The following is a 21,639-nucleotide window of genomic DNA, read 5'->3' as shown; positions in this document are numbered from 1 at the left end:
TCTAATTCTTACATTCCCAATAACATATAAAGAAATGTGTGGCTCAAGACTTTTGCACAATGCTGTTTTTATGGATTTTGTGCAAATTTAAAGCAACGTGGAGTAAAGCTGGTTCTCCTTTAGAGCATATCATAGTAAAGAAACTAGAATTACACATAACATTGGGGTTTGTTTGTTTTTTAAAAATTGAGTAATTTTATAAAAGGCTTATTTTTACTTATTGTTTTGTACTGAAGTTTATTACAAATGATAATTCTGGACAAATGTTAAGACGCACTAATTTTACTCAGCAAAGGCCATCTGCTGTCATGTATTTGTGCCAAATCAAGCCAATAAATGGAGCTAGAAATACAAGATCATTTTCCTTAGAAATAGTAGTTTTAAATGAAAAAAAGCAAGTCTGTGTAGGAAATCAAGAAAAACTCAAACAGGACACAAAAAAGTGGAATGTTTTAAAATAATTTATTAGGAATAAAAGTTAAAAAGTTTTGCTTTCCTCCAAAGGAATAAACACGAGAAAAATGAAAATCAGAAAATGTTACAGTGTTGACAAGATTGTTATAATGCAGTGAAATCAGCATCAGAGTTTGAAATACCATGGTAGCTCGCAGCAGACAGAGCGAGTGTATCAAAATGTTTAAAAACCTGGTATTTTGTAGATGGGGAGTGCTTTTTTATTTTATCGTGTCCGGCCAGTGCAAAATCCTAGTAGCTCTGAAAATAAGTGTTTTGGTCTAAAAACAAAACAAAAGAAATAAGTCACATTGCTCCAGTCTGTGACCTCCAGTGGATATGCAGCGATGGATGGCTGTGGGGTGGGTATGACAGGTAAACAAGAGTTAATAAGACCCCACCTTTCTAAAAGGTTCAACCACCCACACTTTTATATCAATGTTAATGTAATAATAATAATAATTAAAAAAAAAGGGTCAGATTAAAATTTCACATTTGCAGCAGAGGTACCCCCCCCCAAAAAAAAAAACAACAACAAAAAAACAAAACAAAACAAAACATGGCACATTGGAAACCAATGTGAATAAGACCAAATGACACACAAATATCAACTCATCTTGCAGAGGAAATCAGTCAGAACGCAAACTGTGCACGACTGCTCCATCGTAACAGTCCTTCATTTGCCCTCACAATCATCACGTATTTAAAAATCACAGTTAAAACAACAATATGATAAAGTAAGAAGTCGTGTTTTTCCTCTCCCAACAGGAGTGCTTCCACACCCCTCGTCTCCGAACAGTAGCAAGTGTCGCTCAGTACGCAGCCCCTCACCCGCTCAAGTAAAACTCTGACGCTGCTCCTCAATGTCGTAAGACTCACGTGACGCATCATTTATAAACGCCTGGAGAGAAATACAGTAACAGACAGACAAACTGAAATGTTCTCGACCTTCATGTGAAACTATCAGTCAAGATTGATAAAAGAGATCGTACCATTTCGCCAAAACGCTCCCGCCTCCCTGACGCAAATTTTGCAGAACCCTCTCACCCGCTAACCAGCCGTATTTACAAAATTTTACAAAATTGTACACCTCATGAAGGCCTATTACGTAACAGAGACTAATGACCTTTGTCGTCTGACCATTATTAGTAACGAGTCATTGTTAAAAAACAAAACAAAAAAAAAACTACCAAGATATACACTTTGTGACACATTTGAGAAAAAGTATTAATCCCCAATGTTAAAATTCAGTATGAACTAGTGACAAATATACAGCTTTCCAGTACATTTTACATCTCCTGACCTTCAAACAGCCATCACCTGGAGATTAAACTCCTCCCATCTCAGAGAGATCAGATTAAAGAGGTCAAAGGAACCAATGAATCACAGCCAAAACAGATCATGAAATAACACAGCCATCACAAAAACATATCAGAGGAAAAACACAAAGAAATACAGCATCTGAATGTGTTGCTATTACATGTAGTGATAAACGTTTTTGCTCCTTTTGAGAAGGTTTTTTTTTTTCTTTTAAGTCCCCCCCCCCCCAAAAAAAAAAAAAAATTGTGGTGGAGTTTAGTGTGGTGTCTGTAGAGTCAACTGGATGTAGCTGACACCAGGGCAGGTTGGCTACAGGTTAGGCCACCCCAGCCGGAGACGTGGACTGGACAGAGACAGGCCAGATCAGCTCCAAAGCAGCTTCAACTCCTTCCAGCTCTCAGTCTACAGCTCTGCACTGACACACAAACCGGCGGGATTACTCACAGGTTAGGCAGCACGAAGCACTCGTATGTGTTACACTTAAAGGATGACAGCTAGCAGGAGGACTGACTCACACTCTCAGTGATACCCGTTAGTGAAGGCCGTGGCAATCAAAGGGCCCTGTGGGAGCAAGCATGCAAGGTCAGTATGATTTCATATAGCCTAAGAGCTACGCTGACTACTTTTGCCATCTTGGGCTAAAGGTGGTAATAACTGGAGTTGGAAATGTACACACACCAAAATAAGCTGTTAAATGAGGGCCAGATTAATTTTTTTTAAACACCAAATTGTAGAGTTGCTGAATCTGCTTCTAATGTTTATTCTTGTGATGTTCACTCAACAAGTTCATTTAATCACTCAACATTTTAAGAAAAGCACTTATTTGCATTCTCGCAATGGCAAATAAGATCAGATAATACCACTCCTGCATCTGTCCATTCAACAGGAAGCAATTCCCACAGTTAGCTTAGCACAAAGACTAAAACCAGAAACCACCATCGCTAACCAGCATGTCTAAACTATTTTTGATTGCTTCAATGAAAACGGTTTAAAAAACACTTTTGTATAAAAAAAAATAACATTTTTAATGTGAATTGCTGTTTAGAAGTACTGTTTCCAGTCTCAAGCTAAGCTAGCATGGTGATATATACAGCCTTATAGACTGTATACAAAAGATGGAAGCAGCATCCATGATGTCACTCATTAGTACCACTTTTAAGCCTCAAGATGAACCTTTTAGCCATGACAGACTTAGCTTTGGGTAAAAGGTTGTCAATCGCAAATCATTAGTTAATGAGTGGAGCCTGCTTTACACTCGTTTCTGACCCTGATCATAATTCACTAAATTAACTTACAGCAAAAGCAAAATATACACTAAAGTGACACAGGAGTCATGCTCTGCTTGCTTTTACTGGGAATGTGGATTTAAGGCACTTGCACATTGACTTCAGTAGAGCGGGGCCAATATTGGACTTTTAAGACCGATATCAAGATGTTATTTTTGTTGTGGATTTCTTGCTGTGTGGCAACAGCTAACCGCTAACCACTGTGCCACTTATATCAGGATGTAGAGACCATTTTCTCCCTCTTGGATACACAAAACCCAAACAGAATAACCTAGCATTTGTTATGCGCCCTGCCCGACTCTTCTTGGATCAGCTGGTTGTTGTATTTGTGGGGTCCCAAATGCGTATTACATAAAGGAAATTTGCATTTCTCTCTGGTGGCCAGACTATGCAACCACACAACTCATTTATCAGCCATTAATGCAGATACAGATAAATTAGCAAATAGCTAATATTGGCCAACAATACTGGCCCGCAGATAAATCAGTCAGATGAACCGGTTTTTAGACACGGATGCTATGCCCATCTTCTATATACAGTTTCTGTATTTAATGGACAGACAAGAGTGTGATATTGACCTTTTACATAATATCTCAGCCTAAATTATTATGATAATTAAAATATTAGAAGACAAACTGTAGGATAATGCAGTGATGTACCAGTGTTAAAGTAAGCGTTGCAGATGCTACCTGCCTTCACCGGGAAATTAGCTTAAATGTGATTTTTTTTTTTTTTTTTTTTAAATGAGGACCAACAGACTTGATGTAACAGACAGAAGTTACAGCTTTAGTGATACTAAGGGTCAGACACGACTCAAATCAAAAACTGGAACACATAATTAATGGCAACAGTAACTTACCCCCAGACTATGGCTGAATCCAGTGCTTGGTGCAGGGCTTGCAGCGCTGAGGTAACTGCTGACGGCCGATTCCTGACTGGCTGTTCCATAAAGGTCTGCCATCGGACCTGGGCTGCTTGTACCTAAAAATCCAGCAGAACGAGACGGGGTGGAGCCTGAAAGTAAAAAATAATGACGTCACAATAACGGAGACATCAACCTGTCTCAACTATCATTTTAGTGCCAAGGTTAAGCGAGCAGAGGTTGGATTAATGAAGAGGACTTAACACAGATTAAAATGTAAATCTTCTAACCTGCAGGGAGAGAAAGTAATTTCTCTGTCTCACACTGGATGAGAAAAATCTCATTTTTAGACACACTAGCAGCACGGTTCATTGATTAGCATTAACAATCAGGTGATTCACCACTTATGCCCACACTGACACTTGCAGTTTAGACTAAAACTTGATAATAATTTGATTGCTGATATTTTTTCAAATTGATGATAAGTGCAGCTGAGGATGGTGAGAATAGTATTTTGACCAGATGATGGATGTTGTGTTTAATGTCATTTGGTACCTCTGACTACTGCCGCTGCTGCCGCAGCTGCCATTGGTCCATATGCCGTGAGAGGAATGGCTAAAAAAGGCAGAGAAGAAAAGATTAAGTTAAAACATATGATAGAGCAAATGTTAGATGTAAAAGGAAGCTAACAACTTTCAATAAAGAACTGCAGATTCTAGGATCATTTAACTTAAAACAGGGTCCATTGAGGTCACCAGAGGAGCCCTTTAAACCAAACACCTACTTCTTCCCCCATTACTGTCAGCAATCAGCCTACAGCTAGAAACCAAGGAGGACCGACAAACACAAACATGCAAACCAAAGAGTGATCATGTGTTGGTGCTATTGTGGGCGTGTAGCAGACTGACAACGTGCTGCTTGTAAAGTCCAGAGGAGGGACTGACTGACCTGTGAGCTCAGGGGGGTGGGGTGAAGTCAGAAGGGGAGTCCTCTCTAAGTGGAACTCTAAAACAGAAACATCAGAGTGCTGTTGAGACACACACCACCACTGCCAGCAAGGACAACACACACAAAGCCAAGGGGAGGGGCAAATCACAGGTGAGAGGAAGTACACGCACAGGGCAGGTGCGTGTACTTAAAGGACGGAAAGATGTTTTACAGTCTAAGAAGTGGAGTTAAATGACACACAGTCATCCTGCTGAGACAGCAAAACAATAGAGCAAGAGTTACAGTTTGGTCGTCCAGGCTGATCATTTCAAATCATTCAGAAGAAAGCGTCGCATTTTCTTTTACTGGAATCGTTTCCACATCACTAAAGTTCAATGTCATGCTAGCATGCATGCACACACACACTCAAGCAAAGCAGATGCAATTCCACTCCCTGATATTTACAAGCAGCCATTTGCACTCACTGTGTTTTATATGCTTCCATGGAAACATGTTTGTATTTGTGACAGTGTGTCTACTGGCTGTTCAACGTGACACTACTCCAGCTACTGACTTCATTCAGTTGACTCACTGACACAACACTCCACCTCATTATTCAATACATCCTGTGGAACGTGCGATTTCACACAAACTGGGACCTTTGTGTGAAATTCCCTCCAGCAGAAGGCTGCTGGGAGCAAACTGTGCAAATCAGTTCGGATTATTTACCTGATGTGTCCATTCTTTGTTTTATTAAACATGACCCTGAGCCACAGTCTTAGAAAGAGTCGTTTTAGTGGGCACCAGGCACTTCCAAAGGATGCACATCGACTAAAGATGGCTGTATCTTTATTCCCAGAAATAGGATTTTAAAAAGAATAGTCCTTAGGGTACAAGGAGCATAAAGTATATTGCGATTACCAGGAAACTGGTAGGTGTATCCAGGAGTGATGCCAGCATAGCTCCGACTGGTGTAGGTGGCAGTCTGAAAGCCTGGATAACCTGTGGGAAGAAAACTGGCGTTAATATGCGAACTGAGGCGTACATGGGATGTATCCCGAGTGAGGACAATTACACATGTGGTGAAATACTGAACATGAAATAGATAAACAGGAATGCATGCGTGTGTGCTGTTTTGCTGCCCCCTAACAGTGAAGCTTTGTACAATCCGTGACATGCAGGTGTGTGATATCCTACACCTGTGATCTGGATTTCCTCGCAAGGACGGGACTGGGCGGATTTCTGTCATTGTCTTCACTTACACTCTCAGCGGTGCTCATTACTCAGGGAATTTCTTTGTAATGCAAGCTGACACCTGAAGAACCTACCTCAGGAGAACATTCAGGGGAATAACAATAATGTTACCCAGCATTAGCGCAACAGGATAACAAAAGTAATGTAAACATTTTTTTAAATCCTCACCTCAGAGAAAGAATTTGCCACCAAATCCTTTCTATGCACTGGATAATTAAAGAACTGAAACTGAAGAAAGTAGTTCTCAGATTGAACAGCAGGTGGTAGCACCAGCGTGGTTGTCAGTACAAGGGTAAAGGGTGTATTGTAGAGGATAATGTTCACAGTAATGGAGGTTTGAGACTAGGGCTGAACGATATATCGCATTTGCGATAATATCGCGACATGATCAAGTGCAATTTTCTAACCGCAAAGGCTGCGATTATATTATACAATTCATGGGCTGCATCCTCCTGAGGCCGCATTTGTAGACCGATTACGTCACAGCGACGCGCCGAAGGCTGTCCAAATTACTACCATATCCCAGAATTCATAGCGCGGCCCAGCCAAACTCCAGTTTCCAGCAATGGCGGCCGCTACTAAGTTTTAAAATTACTCATACTAATCTTTCTGGGTCACAAAATAAACTTTTAACATATTTTCAGGCGAGAAAGTAGTTGTGTAAACATCAAATATCTGCTCGGTTTATCAAGATATCCCATATTTGCAAAAGTGCTTCGACGTTTTCAGAGGCATCTGCTACCCACCAGCTCGACAGCTAGCCGGGAGCTCGAGGGTTACTGATGCGGCCGAGAACGGCACAACTCCCGGCACATCATTTTCAGATCACCGCGGAGTTTCGCTGCTCGGGTTAAACGTAATATATAAGTCACTTAGACAACCTAAAAATGTTATTGTTGGGCTTTTTTCAGTGTTTTGTTTGTTCGTGAGTAAATCGGTTTGGCTGAGATTAAAGTTATTAGATTAGATAAAATAAAACTTTATTAATCCCCCGGGTGGGTTCCTCCTTGGTTTTCACACAGCTGACTAAACGTCAAACAGAAAACTTATTAAACAGAAGTATGAGACAGTCGAGAATTTACACCAGTGTCTGGTTATATTTTAGATAGCAAGAAGCAGGCGGCCGAGTTTATTAAACTCCACCGAGACAGCGGTGACGCTAATCAGAACTAGACCGTCCAATTTCACGCCTTTAAATTTTAAAGGCGTGTTTGTGTGTGTGTTTATACAATTGCTATTATGTTTGCACTTTATGTGTAATGTTACTGACTGCAGAGATCAGTAAGCTGTGTGTATTTTTTATTTATTAGTTTTATTTATTTAATATTATTTTTTAATTGAATGACTGTCTAGTAGTTCACAGATGTCGAAAAACTGAGTGTGGTAAAGCCACTGATTTTGTTTATGTATATTTCTGCAATCTGCACATTGTACTGACTTTCATTTTAATGTTTACACCAGGGTTCCTTGTCAGCACTTTATGCTCAGATGTTTGTAAGCTAAAAATAAACTATTGTGTATGTTCAAATATACTGTTGTGATTGAAGAAGTTAAATAAAAATGTCAGTCATCAATTCATGCATCACCTCATGTCATCATAACAGAGGTCTGTCTTCCAGGAAAGAACAGTTTAAAATTAATGTAATATAGTATTGGCCATACTATATGATGTATTGCTTGTCTTTGTTTAATAATACAGAAGACAAATACCTTAAAAAATAATCGCATATCGCATCGCAATCGCAATATTGGGGCAAAAAATCGCAATTAGATTATTTTCCATAATCGTTCAGCCCTATTTGAGACCTTTTTTTTCAAAGGGCCATTTCACTCATTTTACAACCCAAGGATCGACTGGAAAAACCACTGGAAAATATTGTCTTTAGCTGTGTGAGGATCCACCCCAGCTGGTGAAGTTACAGGGATGCTGGCTTTAGCTCCAGTCCACAAAAACGTGACTACAGGTGCTACAAATCAGAGGAAACAGTTTTTAAAAGAAGGGATTAAAAGGTGCTATTTGGTTGCATAAATATAAGTGTATTTCAGCCACGTTATTGCGCTCCTTTACTGTACCCCCTGTGACTTTCTAAACTGTACACAAGTGTGGTATTCAAGCTTTAATATGTAAAGTTAACACATGTATTAAAGCGCCACAGAGGTCACAGCTTTTATGAGCTGCTTGGGGGAGAGTTATAAGCTGAAGCGAGCAGCCGGCTGCAGTGGTCAGCCTTCTCCCAGCGAGGCGCCGCGTGACCTTTGAGGAAGCTGGGCCTTTAATGCTGGAGCAGTTACCGTTGGGTTCATGTGCGCCGCCACATCCTTCCTGTCCTGATCGATGCCAACTTACCCAGCATACCGATGCCCAGCATGAAGGCGTCCATCCCATACGGCATCACCCGAGAGCGCCCCCTGGCCGAGCCGGTGGGGGACATCACCTCCTTGGGCTGCGCTTTCTTGCACTCCACCTGTTTTCCAGAAGAGAGGAGAATGATCACACCTTAGTTTCTATGTTGTGCTGATGCAAGAGTGGCAAATCGAGCCCTCGTACCATTTTATTGTTGATCTCGTGGAAGTGGATCTCGCACACTTTCTCCACCACGTCTTCATTCTCAAATGTTACAAAGCCGAATCCTGACGAGCAGAAGGCAAGTTTGTAAGTTAAAAAACAGTAGATCGTAATAATTCACACAACACGCTGGAACTAGACAATAGGCCTTTCTGTACAGTAGTACAGCTAAATAGTGTGGAGTAATTAGTGGTGTAATAGCCGCTTAACACATTGCCCCCCTCCTTCTTTCAATGCTCCTTTTTCTGCACTCATCCTTCCTTCCCTCCCTCCCTTCCTGGCCAGAAGGCCCGGGCAAAGCTGGTAGGCTGTCATAATCGATCAATCCCAGGGTGGGGAGGAGGTGCTTAAGGAGGCTTTATCCTGATCCCGATTAACGGACTGGCTAATTAGACTAGCCCCGTTCGTCTCCTTGCAGCTCAGCCCACAGGAAGGAGGACGATGGGGGGTGTGGAGGGGTTGGAGAGGGATCAATAGACAACCAGAAATGGGTGGGGGAACAGTAGAGGAAAAAAACGAGGAAGAGTTGAGGGAAGGCGGGGTCAGTCCATCTCACCTCTGTGTCTGTTGGTGGTCTTGTCGAACATGAGCATGGCATCGTCGACCTGAGGGGAGACAAACAACACAGTTTTTTACTCAGAGCTCTCTCTCTCTCTTTCTCTCTCTCACCACGCGGCATATTGCCTGACCTCAGCCCTTCTCAAGTTCTGCAGGGAGGCTCAGCAACAGATGGACAGAAAGCGGGAGGAGGGGAGGGGGGAGGCAGAGGGAGGGCTGCAGACGAGCGACAGGTTACAAAGAGGAGGCCGAGGGGGCAAAAACAGGAAGATATGTTGAAAAACTCCACAACAAGCTCACGTACATAACAGGCGATACAAAAAGTTGGAAGCTGCGTTAGCTCCTTCTTACAGAGAGCTAATAAACCACCCACCCTCTGACCCCCTCCAGAGTTTGATATAACCATGGCAACTGTACAAAAAGTCCTTATAAGAAAAAAAAGGGGGAAAAAGAAAAAGAAAGGAAAGTTCAAGCCCAACATCAAATATGCCTTATGAATGATGGGAGAGTGCCAATGACACAAAGAGCACTGCAAAGAGAGAAACACTGACACACACACACACACGAAAAAGTAGCGAGTCACAAGCAGAAAGGTGAATCCATCGGGCAGGTGGCGACTCGATGAGAGGGGAGAGCTGATAGTGAGAGGAATAGCGACAGGTGGAGATGTGGTGAAAGAGAGCACAGAGAGTCCTGTAAGAGGGAGAAAGGGGAAAAAAGGAAAAAAGAGTGGGTCAAAGTGGAAAGGGAGGAAAAAGAGGAGACAAAGGGAGAGGGAGAGGGAGAACAAAGAGGCCTGGAGGCTTTGTTTGTTGGCACAGTCAGCCATAATTCCTCCTCCTCTTCTCCCTTTGACCTCTCCCTCTGGCCCGGCCTCCCTTTATAGAGCAAAGACACAGGTGTCTGTTCGACACACACACACACACACACACACACACACACACACACACACACACACACACACACACACACACACACACACACACACACACACACACACACACACACACAGCTTCTTTTGTCAAAGTTGACCTACTCTTTAGCTCAGTCTCTGCTTTTATTTCTCTCGCTTTTAGTCTCTTCTGACATGTTTATACTTCAGAGCTCCACAAAAACATTTGGTAAGTAAATCTGTGCTCTCGGTCTATAATAAGTTTACTGGAGACAGTCCACAGAGTAATTTGTCATAGTGACATTGGAGTGTCAGTCCTTGCCCAGTGTCTGTGTATGTGTGTGTGAGAACCCACAAGGGCAATTTGCCTACAGAAAGGTCAAAGGTGAGTGAGGAGTGTCAGTGTGCCTCTCAAGTCACTGCTTACTTCCAGCCTGACATTTACTCACTGCCTACAAGTCTCCATCTCTGCACAAAAAAAAAAAAAAAAACAGCCTTTATTCTGGACACCAGTGGGAGAAACGGCCCAAAGTTACTACAAAGTCAAGCAGAGGAAAGGGTCGGCGTGCAGACTGGCGCAAGTGATTGATGATCAGACTAAAGCAAACAGAAACCCGACGTGGGCTCAAACCGCACATGTCGGCCTTTGGGATGCTATGAAGAAGATCAAAACAATATTTAATGGCGGGAACAGAATTAACTGCACAATATTTCAAACACTGAGCATTTTCACAGAGTACTGCCAAACAATATTCCCCCTCATCCTTCCCCCCCACCTCTCATCTTCCCTGTTATCCCCTGCCCATCCCTCTCCGCACTCCTTTGTCCTCACCAGGACGGGACACAAAAGGTCCAGTGAGGCAGTCTAATCAGGAACTTCCATGGATGGCTGAAGCCTGCATTTCACCGTCCATCCCTGGATATATCTCTCGGCAAAAATTCATCTAGACGCTATGATTGAGGAGGGAGCAACAGAGGAACTCGAGGCCAAACCTTTCGGCACTGGAAATGAAGCAACGCGCGGTCAGAAACGCAGCACCTCAGACCGAGTCTTTGCATCTTTGCTTTTAAAACATTTTAAAGGGCTTGAGGTGCAGACTGAAATCTGCTGGACAAAAAAGTCTGAATGATAACTTTGCACAAGATCCCCGAAAAACTGAAAGAACTGAGTGTGTGAATGTAAACCACACGTATTACATGCGGTCAGTTTCATATCAGAAGACACACTGGATTGTAATTAATCCAGAAACCACCAGTATGCAGATAACTTCAGAACAAACTAGCAAAATATTTGCCCAGCTTTATACAGCAGTATAATGGTCCCCCCCCCGCCACCACCACCGATCAGCACTCACACATACCCCATTTTGACCCAGTTCCCTCTCTTACCCCTCTGCAAACCTCCCTCAGTAAGGCCCTCCCTCCCTTGACGATGCCTTTGTCAGCCCACGGTCTATTTTTCGGCCCCCACGCCTTTCAGAATCTTGCAAAACACAAAACATCTTTAAAAAAAAAAAAGTTTTCAAACCTAATTTTTAAAAACACCGACGTAAGAAACTGAAGGAAGAGCGCCAAGTTTACAAGCTTTTTTACAACAACTCAACTTCTATTTATTGCTCCCAAACTCGTGAGTTGGACCCCCCCCCACTCTCCACAACCAACACACTTATGCTAACGCCGCCTCATCCCTCCTCCCGCAGAACAAAACCCCCTTACCCGCAGAATTACTTGGGGACAATGGACAAGCCGGGTCACCACGGTAACGGGCCAGGAGGGGGTTGTGGGTAGGAGCAGCTGTTACATCAGATTAATTCAGATTCTGATAATCCCTCCTCCTTCCTCTCCATCACCGCACACTCACTACAAAACTTTTCTCCCCCTTCCTCACACAACCTCCTCCCCCCACCCCTCGCTCCGTCTTCCAGTCCCCCTAAACTTCGCCTGCTGCTCCCAGAGCCTCCTAGCCTCGTTATTTTTTTCTGTCCTCGTCGAGCCTTTTTTTTCTCGCCCTCCTCCCCAGTAACTCCTTCACTCCCAGTCAAGTCGCTTGATTCAAAGTGAAGTTTTTCTCCGAGAATGTGCTGTGAATCTGAACCTGCCGAGCTTGTGGGATGTGGTACTACGGCTTTTCTGAGCTGCTGATTTGTTTCTGCACCGGCAAACTTATGCAAGTCCGTAAGGACTGGCTGGTTTCATTCCAAACCGCGTGGACCCACCACTCACCTTCCCAAACTGGTCAAAGTACTGCTTGACGTCCTCGATAGTCGTGTTCACCGACAGGCCTCCCACAAAGATTTTCTTGGTTCGAGTGACCAACTGGACAAAAGAAGGAGGAAAGAAAGGGCAGCACTCATGAACCAGTTTCATTAGAAATGCATGCACATGGAGTTCAGTGAGAGCTACATTTGATTATAAAGCTGTGTCACTAAAGCTGATCATATGAAGTCATTAAGTGTAATGGTAGAATTATCATCCACATGTTTTCTTTAGGCCGTTTAAGTACACAATACAAACTGCTGCCAGGTTTTACAAGAGCACAGGCCACATGTGAAAGTGTCTGACTGACTAGCCGTAATGACACTAAGCAAGAATGCAACACTCTGTTTTAAAGGCTGTGAATGACTTTGCTCCTCTAAGTTTGATGTCCTCAAGCTGTGAAGATTTAAAAAAAACAAAACAATAAAAAGCCCTGATTTTAAAAGATTCACATGCTAAGGATTCGGCTTCTCGTGTGTTATTCGCTGACCAGCAATTCACAAAATCTTTTAATAAAAAGCAGGACTTCCTGCGTTCCTCCAATCGTGTGCACAGGAAGCATTGGACACCTGTTATTATTTATTTGGGCTTTTTTGTTTCACTTCCTCGCAGTTTGTCTGATGCCAGTGAGCGAAGTGAGTGAGTGATGCTGTATGACGTATTGCTGGCTTTCCATTAGTGAATATATAAAATTTATTCTTAGCAGTCAGTGAGAGAAAACCAAAAGAATAAACTGTTGTTCAATGTTCAATTTCTGTAACTATAACACTACAAATGACTCACTAAAATACAAACATGGGCAGTGTTGTTGCTGTTTTTAATCTGTCCCAGCAGTCCAAAAGGAAAACCACTTTTTTTTTTTACTAAACTGAGCCATCAAACATTCAGAGATTGGACTCGTCAAATTTTGGGTCCTTTTTTTTTTTTAAAGACCTAAAACAACTAATTGATTGCCAGAATTGCCGACTCATTTTATATACTTCGACTAACTGATTAATTAGACTAATCATTCGAACAGCGCTGGACACCAACTTAAGTCAGGGTGGGACTTTGGAGTACAACAGTAAATGCAAATTTTTAAAAAGAAAAAGATCAGTAAAACTGAAATTCCAGCTATTTGTCAAAGCACAGCTACAAATTGTACATCAAACAAAAGGAAAACAGTTGTTTTGTTCATTATTATAAGGCTCCGCTTGGCTCTGATTTGACTTACATGAACATCATTGCTTTGAAATGTAACACCGACATTCAGGTGAGGGTCTAAAAGGTTTTGTTAACCTGTGCTCACATCAGCATTATGAGGCACTGTCCCAGATACGTGACAGAAAACACGCGCGAGGAGGCCGCTCGACTCACCTTGGGCTGGGCTCTGCGAGGAAATGCGACCTTTGGATCGATCTAAAACAAAGGATATAGAGAAAAGAGGACCTGGTTAGTGATGCGCTGCTATAACCCGCCGCCTTGCCCTGGTGTATTCTGATATCAGACCCTCATCTTTCATTCTTTAGCAAGTCAGCAGAGAAGGTACAACACATCCAGGTTATCCTGTCATGCCTAGCGCACGTGTTCACTAATACCACACAACACTGATGTCTAAAAAACCTGTTTTTCACATCAAACTTGGGCCTCGCTGTACTAGAAAACGTGACGACACCACAACGAAAAATCTACAGATTTCTCTTTAAATCAGAAATCCGAATGCAGACTTTGGCCACTCAAGCGTCGAGTCTTCCAGGTGTGTGATGCCAGTGTGCGTGTTTACGTGTATCAACACTGATGTAGTGATTGCGTCTTATTTTGGCCACACCTCCAGCACGATCAAGTGTATAATAATCTGTACCAGACTCCAGCGAGCGTCTCTTAATAAAGTACTTACAAATTGTTGATCATTTTCCATCAACCAAGACAAAACGGGAAAAAACTCTGCCTGAAAAGGCCGACTGAATCGAAGCGAGTGCGTGCTCTACATTCTTCTGCTTAAGCCACACATTGTCAGTGAGTGTGCAGCGTGTGCGAGGGTGTGCTACTAGTTTGTGTTTTTTTTATTTTGCATGGATTTGCCTGTGTGGTGCAGGCACATGCATCTCTGGCTTGATCGATCGTGTAAATTTCCGTGCATGTGCGCGCGTGTGTGTGTGTGTGTGTGTGTGTGCGCGCGTGTGTGTGTGTGTGAGCGTGCTCGCGCAGGTGGAATGCCTGGGAATGTCCGGCGAACCCCAGGCCTCTCTCGTCACCACCATGTGACATGTGATCTCCTGGAATCTCACACGGACACCACAATCACAAACACACCTCACCTCGGCGAGGAAGGAGAGCCGGAGACGGAGGTCAAGTGTGTCAGAAAGACAGCGGGAGAAAACGAGGAAGGAGAGGAAGACAAAGAGCTGTCAATCACATCGCGCTGACAGCGGACACACCAAGTCTGTTCGTTCGATTTTGGCCTGCTTGTGACGCAAGCGATGACAACAATAGAAACCATTCGACCTGTGTGATCTTTAGGTGGTCTGGCTGGTCTGCCCTGCAGTCCGTCATCTTTACTTCCAGAAAAATAAAAGTGCTTTTTTTTAACTGAGTAACTCATTTCAGATTAATACAACCCCAAAAAACCAACAACAACAAAAAAACCCAAACTGATGTGGACTAACCCCCCGAATGTCACCAAGGTTAAGATTGGAGAGAGAGCCAAACCACACCATGAAGATGCAATCATAGACAGGCTGTAAAATTGGAATTTGAGACCTCTATATTAGTCTATACGGTCTAATAGAGCTAGAGAACAACTAGACTACGCCACACTGTACTGCTGTTACACTAACAGATGGTGAGACAGTACAGCGCTAAGATTAGTCCGTAACCATGAGAGGGTAGAGTTGAACTACAGTAGAGAGCTAGAGCCTCTATGGTAAACCGTGTGCATTTACCAGAGTTTTCTAATGAGAGTCGACATCACCAACGCAAGTTTCTGTCTCTTATTTATTTATTTCACTTTCTTTCTAGAGAGCAGAGTGAGAAGACTATAGGCTAACACTGGAGGATCAGATGCAGAGTCTACTGTTTAGTTTCTATGGTGGCTAGACTACTCTGATAGTCACCTCCGGTCACCAACCCTCCCGATGTCCAAAACTCCTGTGTACATTCAAACAAACAAGACACACACACACACACACACACACAAACACACAAAATCAAACACATGGCAGCACACGGCACATCCGTGGTGAGGAAATTGTGAACATTAAGCACATGAAGTGGCCGTGTTTATCGGACTCATCCCGTTGCCTCAGGTGTTCAGAGTGTGACACAGGAGACCAGCTTCGCTTTCACCTGCTGAACGTTTCTTTCTACTTACTTAAAAACTGACCTTACATGCAAGAAGTGAACTTTACTGGGAAATTCCCAATGCACATACATACTGACTGGACTTTTATGAGGCTGGGGCATCTTGTTCTCAATGATTAACGACTCTAAACAAAATTTGTTTTGTTGGGTTTTTTTGGGTGGGGGACGGCTTTAATTTAAAAAACATTCACTCGTGAGATTTTTATATTTAAAAAACAAACAAACAAACATAAACATATGGGACAGAAATATCATGAATACATGTGAGGCCTCAGAGGTGTAGTTTAGAGAGGAGTCTAACCTCACCGGACTCAAGGTAACAGGGAAGAAGCTGAACGTAATTCCAAGAGAGGTTTATGAAATCAGGGTAATCCCCTTTGACCGGCTACATCCCAGCTATGCAACAGTTGGCCGAGTGTGCTGCCTGTCACAGCCTGAGCTGGGAACGCACTTAAAGCAACGCACCGATTGGGCCGCACTCAACATCTCAGAGGAACAACTCAAGCTTGTTGACTCCAATCCTATTAGTTAGGAGAGTCACAGTAATCACAGACGGGGTTATCCTGCCCCCACCACCACCTCAGTCTTTCCACTCATCTCAGTATGGAAATGGTTAAGCAGGAGGGGGGAGTAGGATAACCCCTAATGCAACTCGAACTAAAAGGCTGTGTGACTTTGTTGTAAAACTCTCCACAGTTGCACCTTGGAGCTGCAGCTGAATGGACACTTTGTCCCACAAAAGGTGTCTTTTGCTTCGGCCGTCACTAACTTTACAGACAGTGGGAAGCCGGGAGGACACCCAGAGGGGCAGCTAGCAGAGCAGCAGTTGCATAAATCACAGTAAGGCCTGCTGCAGCACACTGGTCAACACCGGACAGCATCTGTCCTTCAAACACAATAAGTACCAATAAATTCCTCTGCAGCACAGTATTCGCTCCTCAGCCTCGCGGCCGAGCAAAGCTGCGTTAATTCCAGTGCTGGAGCGGTTCAGTCGGTCACAGCATGGCACATTCTTTCTGTTGCCACTGGAGAACTTTTCTCTCTCCCTCTCTAACAGGATAACCTGTCTGCATGAGAGAGGGGAGAGGGGGCAGGGTGAGCAGCGGTCTAAAAGGGCTACTCTACTCACCATCCAACCCCTGTGGCTGATCACTGAGCCCTTTCCACACCACACACACACACAGGCTGCCACGGCACCCCTACCAAAACACCACCGACACCCAAGTGCCAGCCACAAGGGGCCCTTCCACGGCCCGTGAGGCTGCGCTGATGCACGAGCTGCGGTGGAGTGGGGGGGGTGTCAAATTAAAGACAAGGAATCATTATCGGTGGAGCCAGCGATGAATTTAATAAGTTGCTTATCTGGAGGATAAACCGTCGGTGTCATGACCTCTTCTCTCTGCGCCTGCAACTGTTTGCGCAGTCTGATTTCTGGTATCCAAGAAATGATTGTAAATGATGTGCATTGTTATCTTCTTTCTTTTGTGACAGAGCCATTCTTCAACTGTGAAGAAAGGGGGGGGGGGGGTCACTATGGAAACAAACCCCATGGTGAGTTAGTGGCGTCCAACCATGATGGTGCTACTTGTCATAGCTGTCGTGCCTGCAAGTGACACTATAGCAGTCGGGCACTTGGGAAACCAACAAACTATGAAGAGCTGAATTCAGCTTAACTTCTGTATCAAACACCCCCAACACACTCCTCCAAAAATGTCACTTTTGAAGTCATAATAACAGAAATGTCTTATTTCTGTAACTTTCTACAGTGAACAACCATTTTTTTCCCCTTCTTCATTTTCTCCTCGTCCATTTCCTTCTACAACACCTCCACTTATCTCCCAGAGAAGGTGAATCGTGCAGAGCACAAAAGAGGGGAAAGAAGAAATAGGCTTCCCTCATTTCAATACAGTCACTAACCCGCAGCCATTACCACTCCCACTGAGGAGAGAGGCGGGGGCAGCGGTCCCTATGGCGACCAACGGGCCACATTGTTCCCAGGCCAGCCCACATTCATTACTGACAAAGACACACACACACACACACACACACGCACACACACTCACTCTGCAACACAGGCGATTAATACATTTGAAGTTAGAATTCACACAGGTGAAAAAGGCCTGAATGTGCGACTTTCTCGAGGCTACATTCACAGTTTTTCCGTGATCAACAGGAAGCTCACAGGAGTCTGATTGTTGCCGCATTCACACCTTGATGGTTTCAGGTTGCATTTTCTCGTTTCATTGAGAAAGTTTTTTTTCGGGGTCAATTCGACCCCTTGGGGGCAGGAGGAGAAGAAGGGGAAAAAAACCAACAGCAGAAAGGAAAGTCTTGCTTTCCTCTTCCTAGAGGCCAAATCAAAGATTGGCAGTGAATTCAACCCTGTCCAGCCCCCCCCCCCCCCCCTTGTTTCTATGGAAATTGACACTGGGTAACATTTTGCCTGTTTGTCTAAAGAGAGCGAGAGAGAGGAGAGAAAGAGCACTTTTTCCCCCCTCCCATGTGTCTCCGCTAACATCTTTGAGATGAACAGGTTCATGTGTAAGGTGTGGCGGCGGGCAGACTCGAGCGACACCAACATGGTGGAACGATCGTAAACACACCAAAAATGGAGCAATGTTACACCTCTGTAGCGGATTATTGGAAAATCCACTAATCAAACAGTGAGCAATGGGATTATCCGGTGGTGGGAAGTAAATACAGAGAACTCACTGTTTTGGAGTCCAACTCGTGCCTGGTTTGAGCCAAAACTTTATCCACGCCAGCCTGATCGACAAAGGTGACGAATCCGAACCCTCTGTGGGCATCAGGGTGGGGGGAGGTGGGGAGTGAGGGAGAGAGAGAGAGGGAAGGCATTACTGACACATGTTGATATGACACATTACGAGGAGCGAGAAAATCGCAGAAATTCAGACAAACTTCCAAGCTCCGGGAACAGCTCCCTCACCTCGAGCGCTTAGTAACTGGATCTCGCATCACCATACACTCCTTCACCTCGCCATACTTGCAGAAGTACTCCTTCAGACCCTCTGGGAATCAAACAAGGCAGGATAGAAGACACAGGAAACAAGTGGTCAACAAGCAATAAGTACTTTAATATCAAAAAGTTAACCAAAGGGGATGGGATTGGGGGGAGGGGGGGGGTGATTTGCCTGCTGAGATTTGTTTCGTCAAACTTCCTGCATTTTTAGATTAAAAGTGACAAAACATAAAACGTGTTCACGTGTCAAAAGAAAATTCAAATCACAAATCATTTCCAATCTCAAGAATTTAACACCTCCCCACCACCCCTTTAATGAGCTTATAAGAATCCACTATGGTATATGTGAATGGGGGCATTCATTCTGAGCGTGTTTGCCACTTCAAAACTAAAAAAAAGAGACAACAAATAAAAACAAGCTGAGTTCATCCCAACAGACACCGTAACAAACACAGCTTTTCCAATAAGTTTGGTTTGGCTCCCTGTGATCCACGCCAGGATTTCTAACGACATGGTGGCATTTCAGGAGAGCTAGTGTTGGAAAAAAAAAAAAGATTTACCTTGTGTTGTTTGCCAGCTGAGTCCACCTATGAACATTTTGCTGCGGAAAAACAGAGAAAATATTTCTATTTAGGCGACACAGTCATCGTTTCTTTTTTAAAAACCTCCGGTGAAATTAATGCGGCACCTCAGAAATGACAAAGTTGAGACCTGGAAAGTTTAACCGTGGAGCTTTTTTTTTTTTTTTTTTAAAGGTGGATGATCAGGGAGAATCACCTCTGATTTTACGCGAGAGCTGTGCGTGGAAGTCCTCTCGCAGGATAGCAGGTTTGTTTCAGAGGTGTGTGTATGTGTGATCAGAGGTGCGAAAGAAAGTTTAAAAAACAAAGTTTTCTTCCATTACCAGGGGTCATGCGGGGAGTCCGCGGTGGACAGGCTGCTCTGGCTCCCTTCCGTCTCCATTCCGTGTCCTCGCGCCGTGTGTGAGTGGGTGCTCTGTGTGTGTGTCCGGGCCGAGCCGTGCGGGAAAACAGGCGGAGAGTGAGTGAGAGGAGCTGGGCGGGTTTGGCCCGGGGTGACAGAGAGGGGAGCGGGCCAGATGCAGGCTGGGACAGACTCCTCCTCCCCCCTCCAGTCAGTCCTCGCTGTTGTCTCTCACTCACGCTCTCTCTCTCTCATCCCACCACCGAGACACGCGGCTACGGAGTCAAAGCTGCTGCCATCACTACCACCGCTTCCGGGAACGCCTTTAAAAATAAAAGCATTGACTGGGTAGCACCTGTACAGTTTTTACCGAGAAAAGTGTTTAGGTCTTTAAAAAACAAAACAAAACAAACAAACAAACAAAAACATAAGGATTGAAAGAAAAAAAAATCAAACAAGCATGCCTTTTTCTTCCTGCGCTAAAATCAGCTGATTTCAGTTTTTACGCAGGGAGGAGAGAAATGGTGCAGTGGTTTAGAGCTTTTGAGGAGGGGAGATGTCGACATTACCTTTATTTTTTTTATTGCATGAAAGAACAAGAGTGTGATGATAGAATGCAAACTGTGTTCAGCACAGAAACAACTGCATTATCCTGCTAAAACAACATCAGACGGTATAGATAGCATGCTAACTCAAAGCTAGCCAAGAAATAAGTGGAAGCAGTCCTCGATTCAAACTATTTGTCAAGAGCTACAAATTCTTAACCTTGCACACATTTACTCTACTGTGTATCTACAACCACAGATAGCACATTTAAGGTTTCTGAATCCCTCATAAGTCCCATAGTAAGTAAGTAAATAAAATTTATTTATTAAGCGCTTTTCACAGACAAACAGTCACAAAGCGCTGTACACAAGTATTAAAATAAACAATACAATCAACAGACATTATACACAATGTAAAAGATCAAATGTAAATAATGTAAAAAATATAAAATATGTAGATCAACAAAAGGCTTGTTTGAACAGAAAAGTTTTTAACTGCTTTTTAAAAGAATCCACAGAGTCAAGCAAACGTAATTGTGGTAAACTGTTCCACAGCCTTGGTGCAACAGACTGAAAGGCTCTGTCCCCTTTTGTCTTCAGTCGTGTACGGGAACCAACACACTCTGAGTCTGTGAGCGGAGATGACGAGCAGCAGTGTATTTTATAAAAAGCTTGGATAAATAATCTAGAGCCATTCAGTGCTCTGTATGTTAAAACAAGAATTTTAAAGCGAATTCTAAACTCTATTGGGAGCCAATGTAAAGAATATAAGATGGGAGTGATGTGAACACGCTTGGTAGAGCGAGTTAGTAGTCTGGCTGCTGCGTTTTGTATTGTCTGGAGGCGAGAGAGGGATGATTTATCCAAACTAGTAAACAGGGAATTACAGTAATCTAAGCGTGATGACAGAAATGCATGAATGAGTTTTTCCAGTTCAGCTGAAGAAACCATATGTCGCAGTTTAGATATGTTTCTTAAATGATAGTAACAGGACAAAGATTTTACATGAGAGTCAAAACCCAGAGAAGAGCCAAATATTACTCCAAGATTTCGAATATTTGGCTTGACAGATGGACCTGACTAATTTTAGAATGTAGCTCAGGAGGAGCTATGATCATGGTCTCGGTCTTGTTAGTATTTAGAACGAGGTAGTTGCTTGAAAGCCAATCAGAAACCTCGGTTAAGCACTGGACTAGGGTGGACAGCCTATCCTGCTGATGAGGCTTAAAGGACATATGGAGCTGAATGTCATCAGCATAAAAATGATAAGACAGGTCGCTAAAAGATTGAATGATACCAGCTAAAGGAAGCATATAAAAAGAAAATAATAATGGACCTAAAACTGAACTCTGTGGGACCCCACAGGTCAGGGCAGCAATGTCAGGGGTGAACCTGTCAGTCCTAACAGAAAAGGTCCTGTCTGATAAATAGGAAGAAAACCAGTCTAGGGCAGAGCCAAAACCTTGAGCCTGTTAAG

The 21,639-nt window shown here is 43.5% G+C and overlaps 1 protein-coding gene across 3 annotated transcripts; it reads right to left on the bottom strand.

The window, feature by feature from the left end:
• Window positions 1-443: 443 nt before the first annotated feature.
• msi1b (musashi RNA binding protein 1b) lies at window positions 444-19,854 on the bottom strand. Of its 3 annotated transcripts, none has more exons than XM_086313289.1 (15): window positions 19,598-19,854; window positions 19,254-19,294; window positions 18,661-18,742; window positions 18,426-18,510; window positions 13,731-13,772; window positions 12,342-12,434; window positions 9,225-9,273; window positions 8,651-8,733; window positions 8,450-8,567; window positions 5,770-5,850; window positions 4,870-4,926; window positions 4,477-4,536; window positions 3,919-4,073; window positions 2,289-2,334; window positions 444-2,183 (listed from the first exon to the last, which is right to left on the bottom strand). In XM_086313289.1, the coding sequence occupies exons 1-14, from the start codon at window positions 19,654-19,656 to the stop codon at window positions 2,293-2,295; spliced, it is 1,047 nt and encodes a 348-aa protein (XP_086169415.1). In that variant the 5' UTR covers window positions 19,657-19,854; the 3' UTR covers window positions 444-2,183; window positions 2,289-2,292. The 3 variants fall into 3 exon arrangements, with proteins under 3 accessions (XP_086169415.1, XP_086169414.1, XP_086169416.1); XM_086313288.1 differs by having other exon boundaries at window positions 444-2,188; window positions 19,598-19,852; XM_086313290.1 differs by lacking the exon at window positions 4,870-4,926 and having other exon boundaries at window positions 444-2,188; window positions 19,598-19,852.
• Between the last annotated feature and the right edge of the window lie 1,785 nt (window positions 19,855-21,639).

This window comes from Aulonocara sp. 'chitande type north' Nkhata Bay, linkage group LG12 (genome assembly GCF_057382095.1).
Source record: "Aulonocara sp. 'chitande type north' Nkhata Bay isolate Kocher_YH1m ecotype deep benthic linkage group LG12, A_spYH_male_GT1.1, whole genome shotgun sequence".
Classification (NCBI taxonomy): Eukaryota; Metazoa; Chordata; class Actinopteri; order Cichliformes; family Cichlidae; genus Aulonocara; species Aulonocara sp. 'chitande type north' Nkhata Bay.
This window is presented reverse-complemented; position numbering and strand designations above follow the sequence as displayed.

Bases quoted from the DNA above. Each gene is read 5' to 3' on its own strand.
- msi1b (XM_086313289.1), bottom strand. From the start codon at position 19,656: ATGGAGACGGAAGGGAGCCAGAGCAGCCTGTCCACCGCGGACTCCCCG. The intron at 18,743-19,253 runs GTAAATCTTTTT...TTTGATTCCCAG, and splicing joins CAGCTGGCAAACAACACAAG to AGGGTCTGAAGGAGTACTTC. The intron at 13,773-18,425 runs GTGAGTTCTCTG...CCTTTGTTTTAG, and splicing joins ACGAGTTGGACTCCAAAACA to ATCGATCCAAAGGTCGCATT.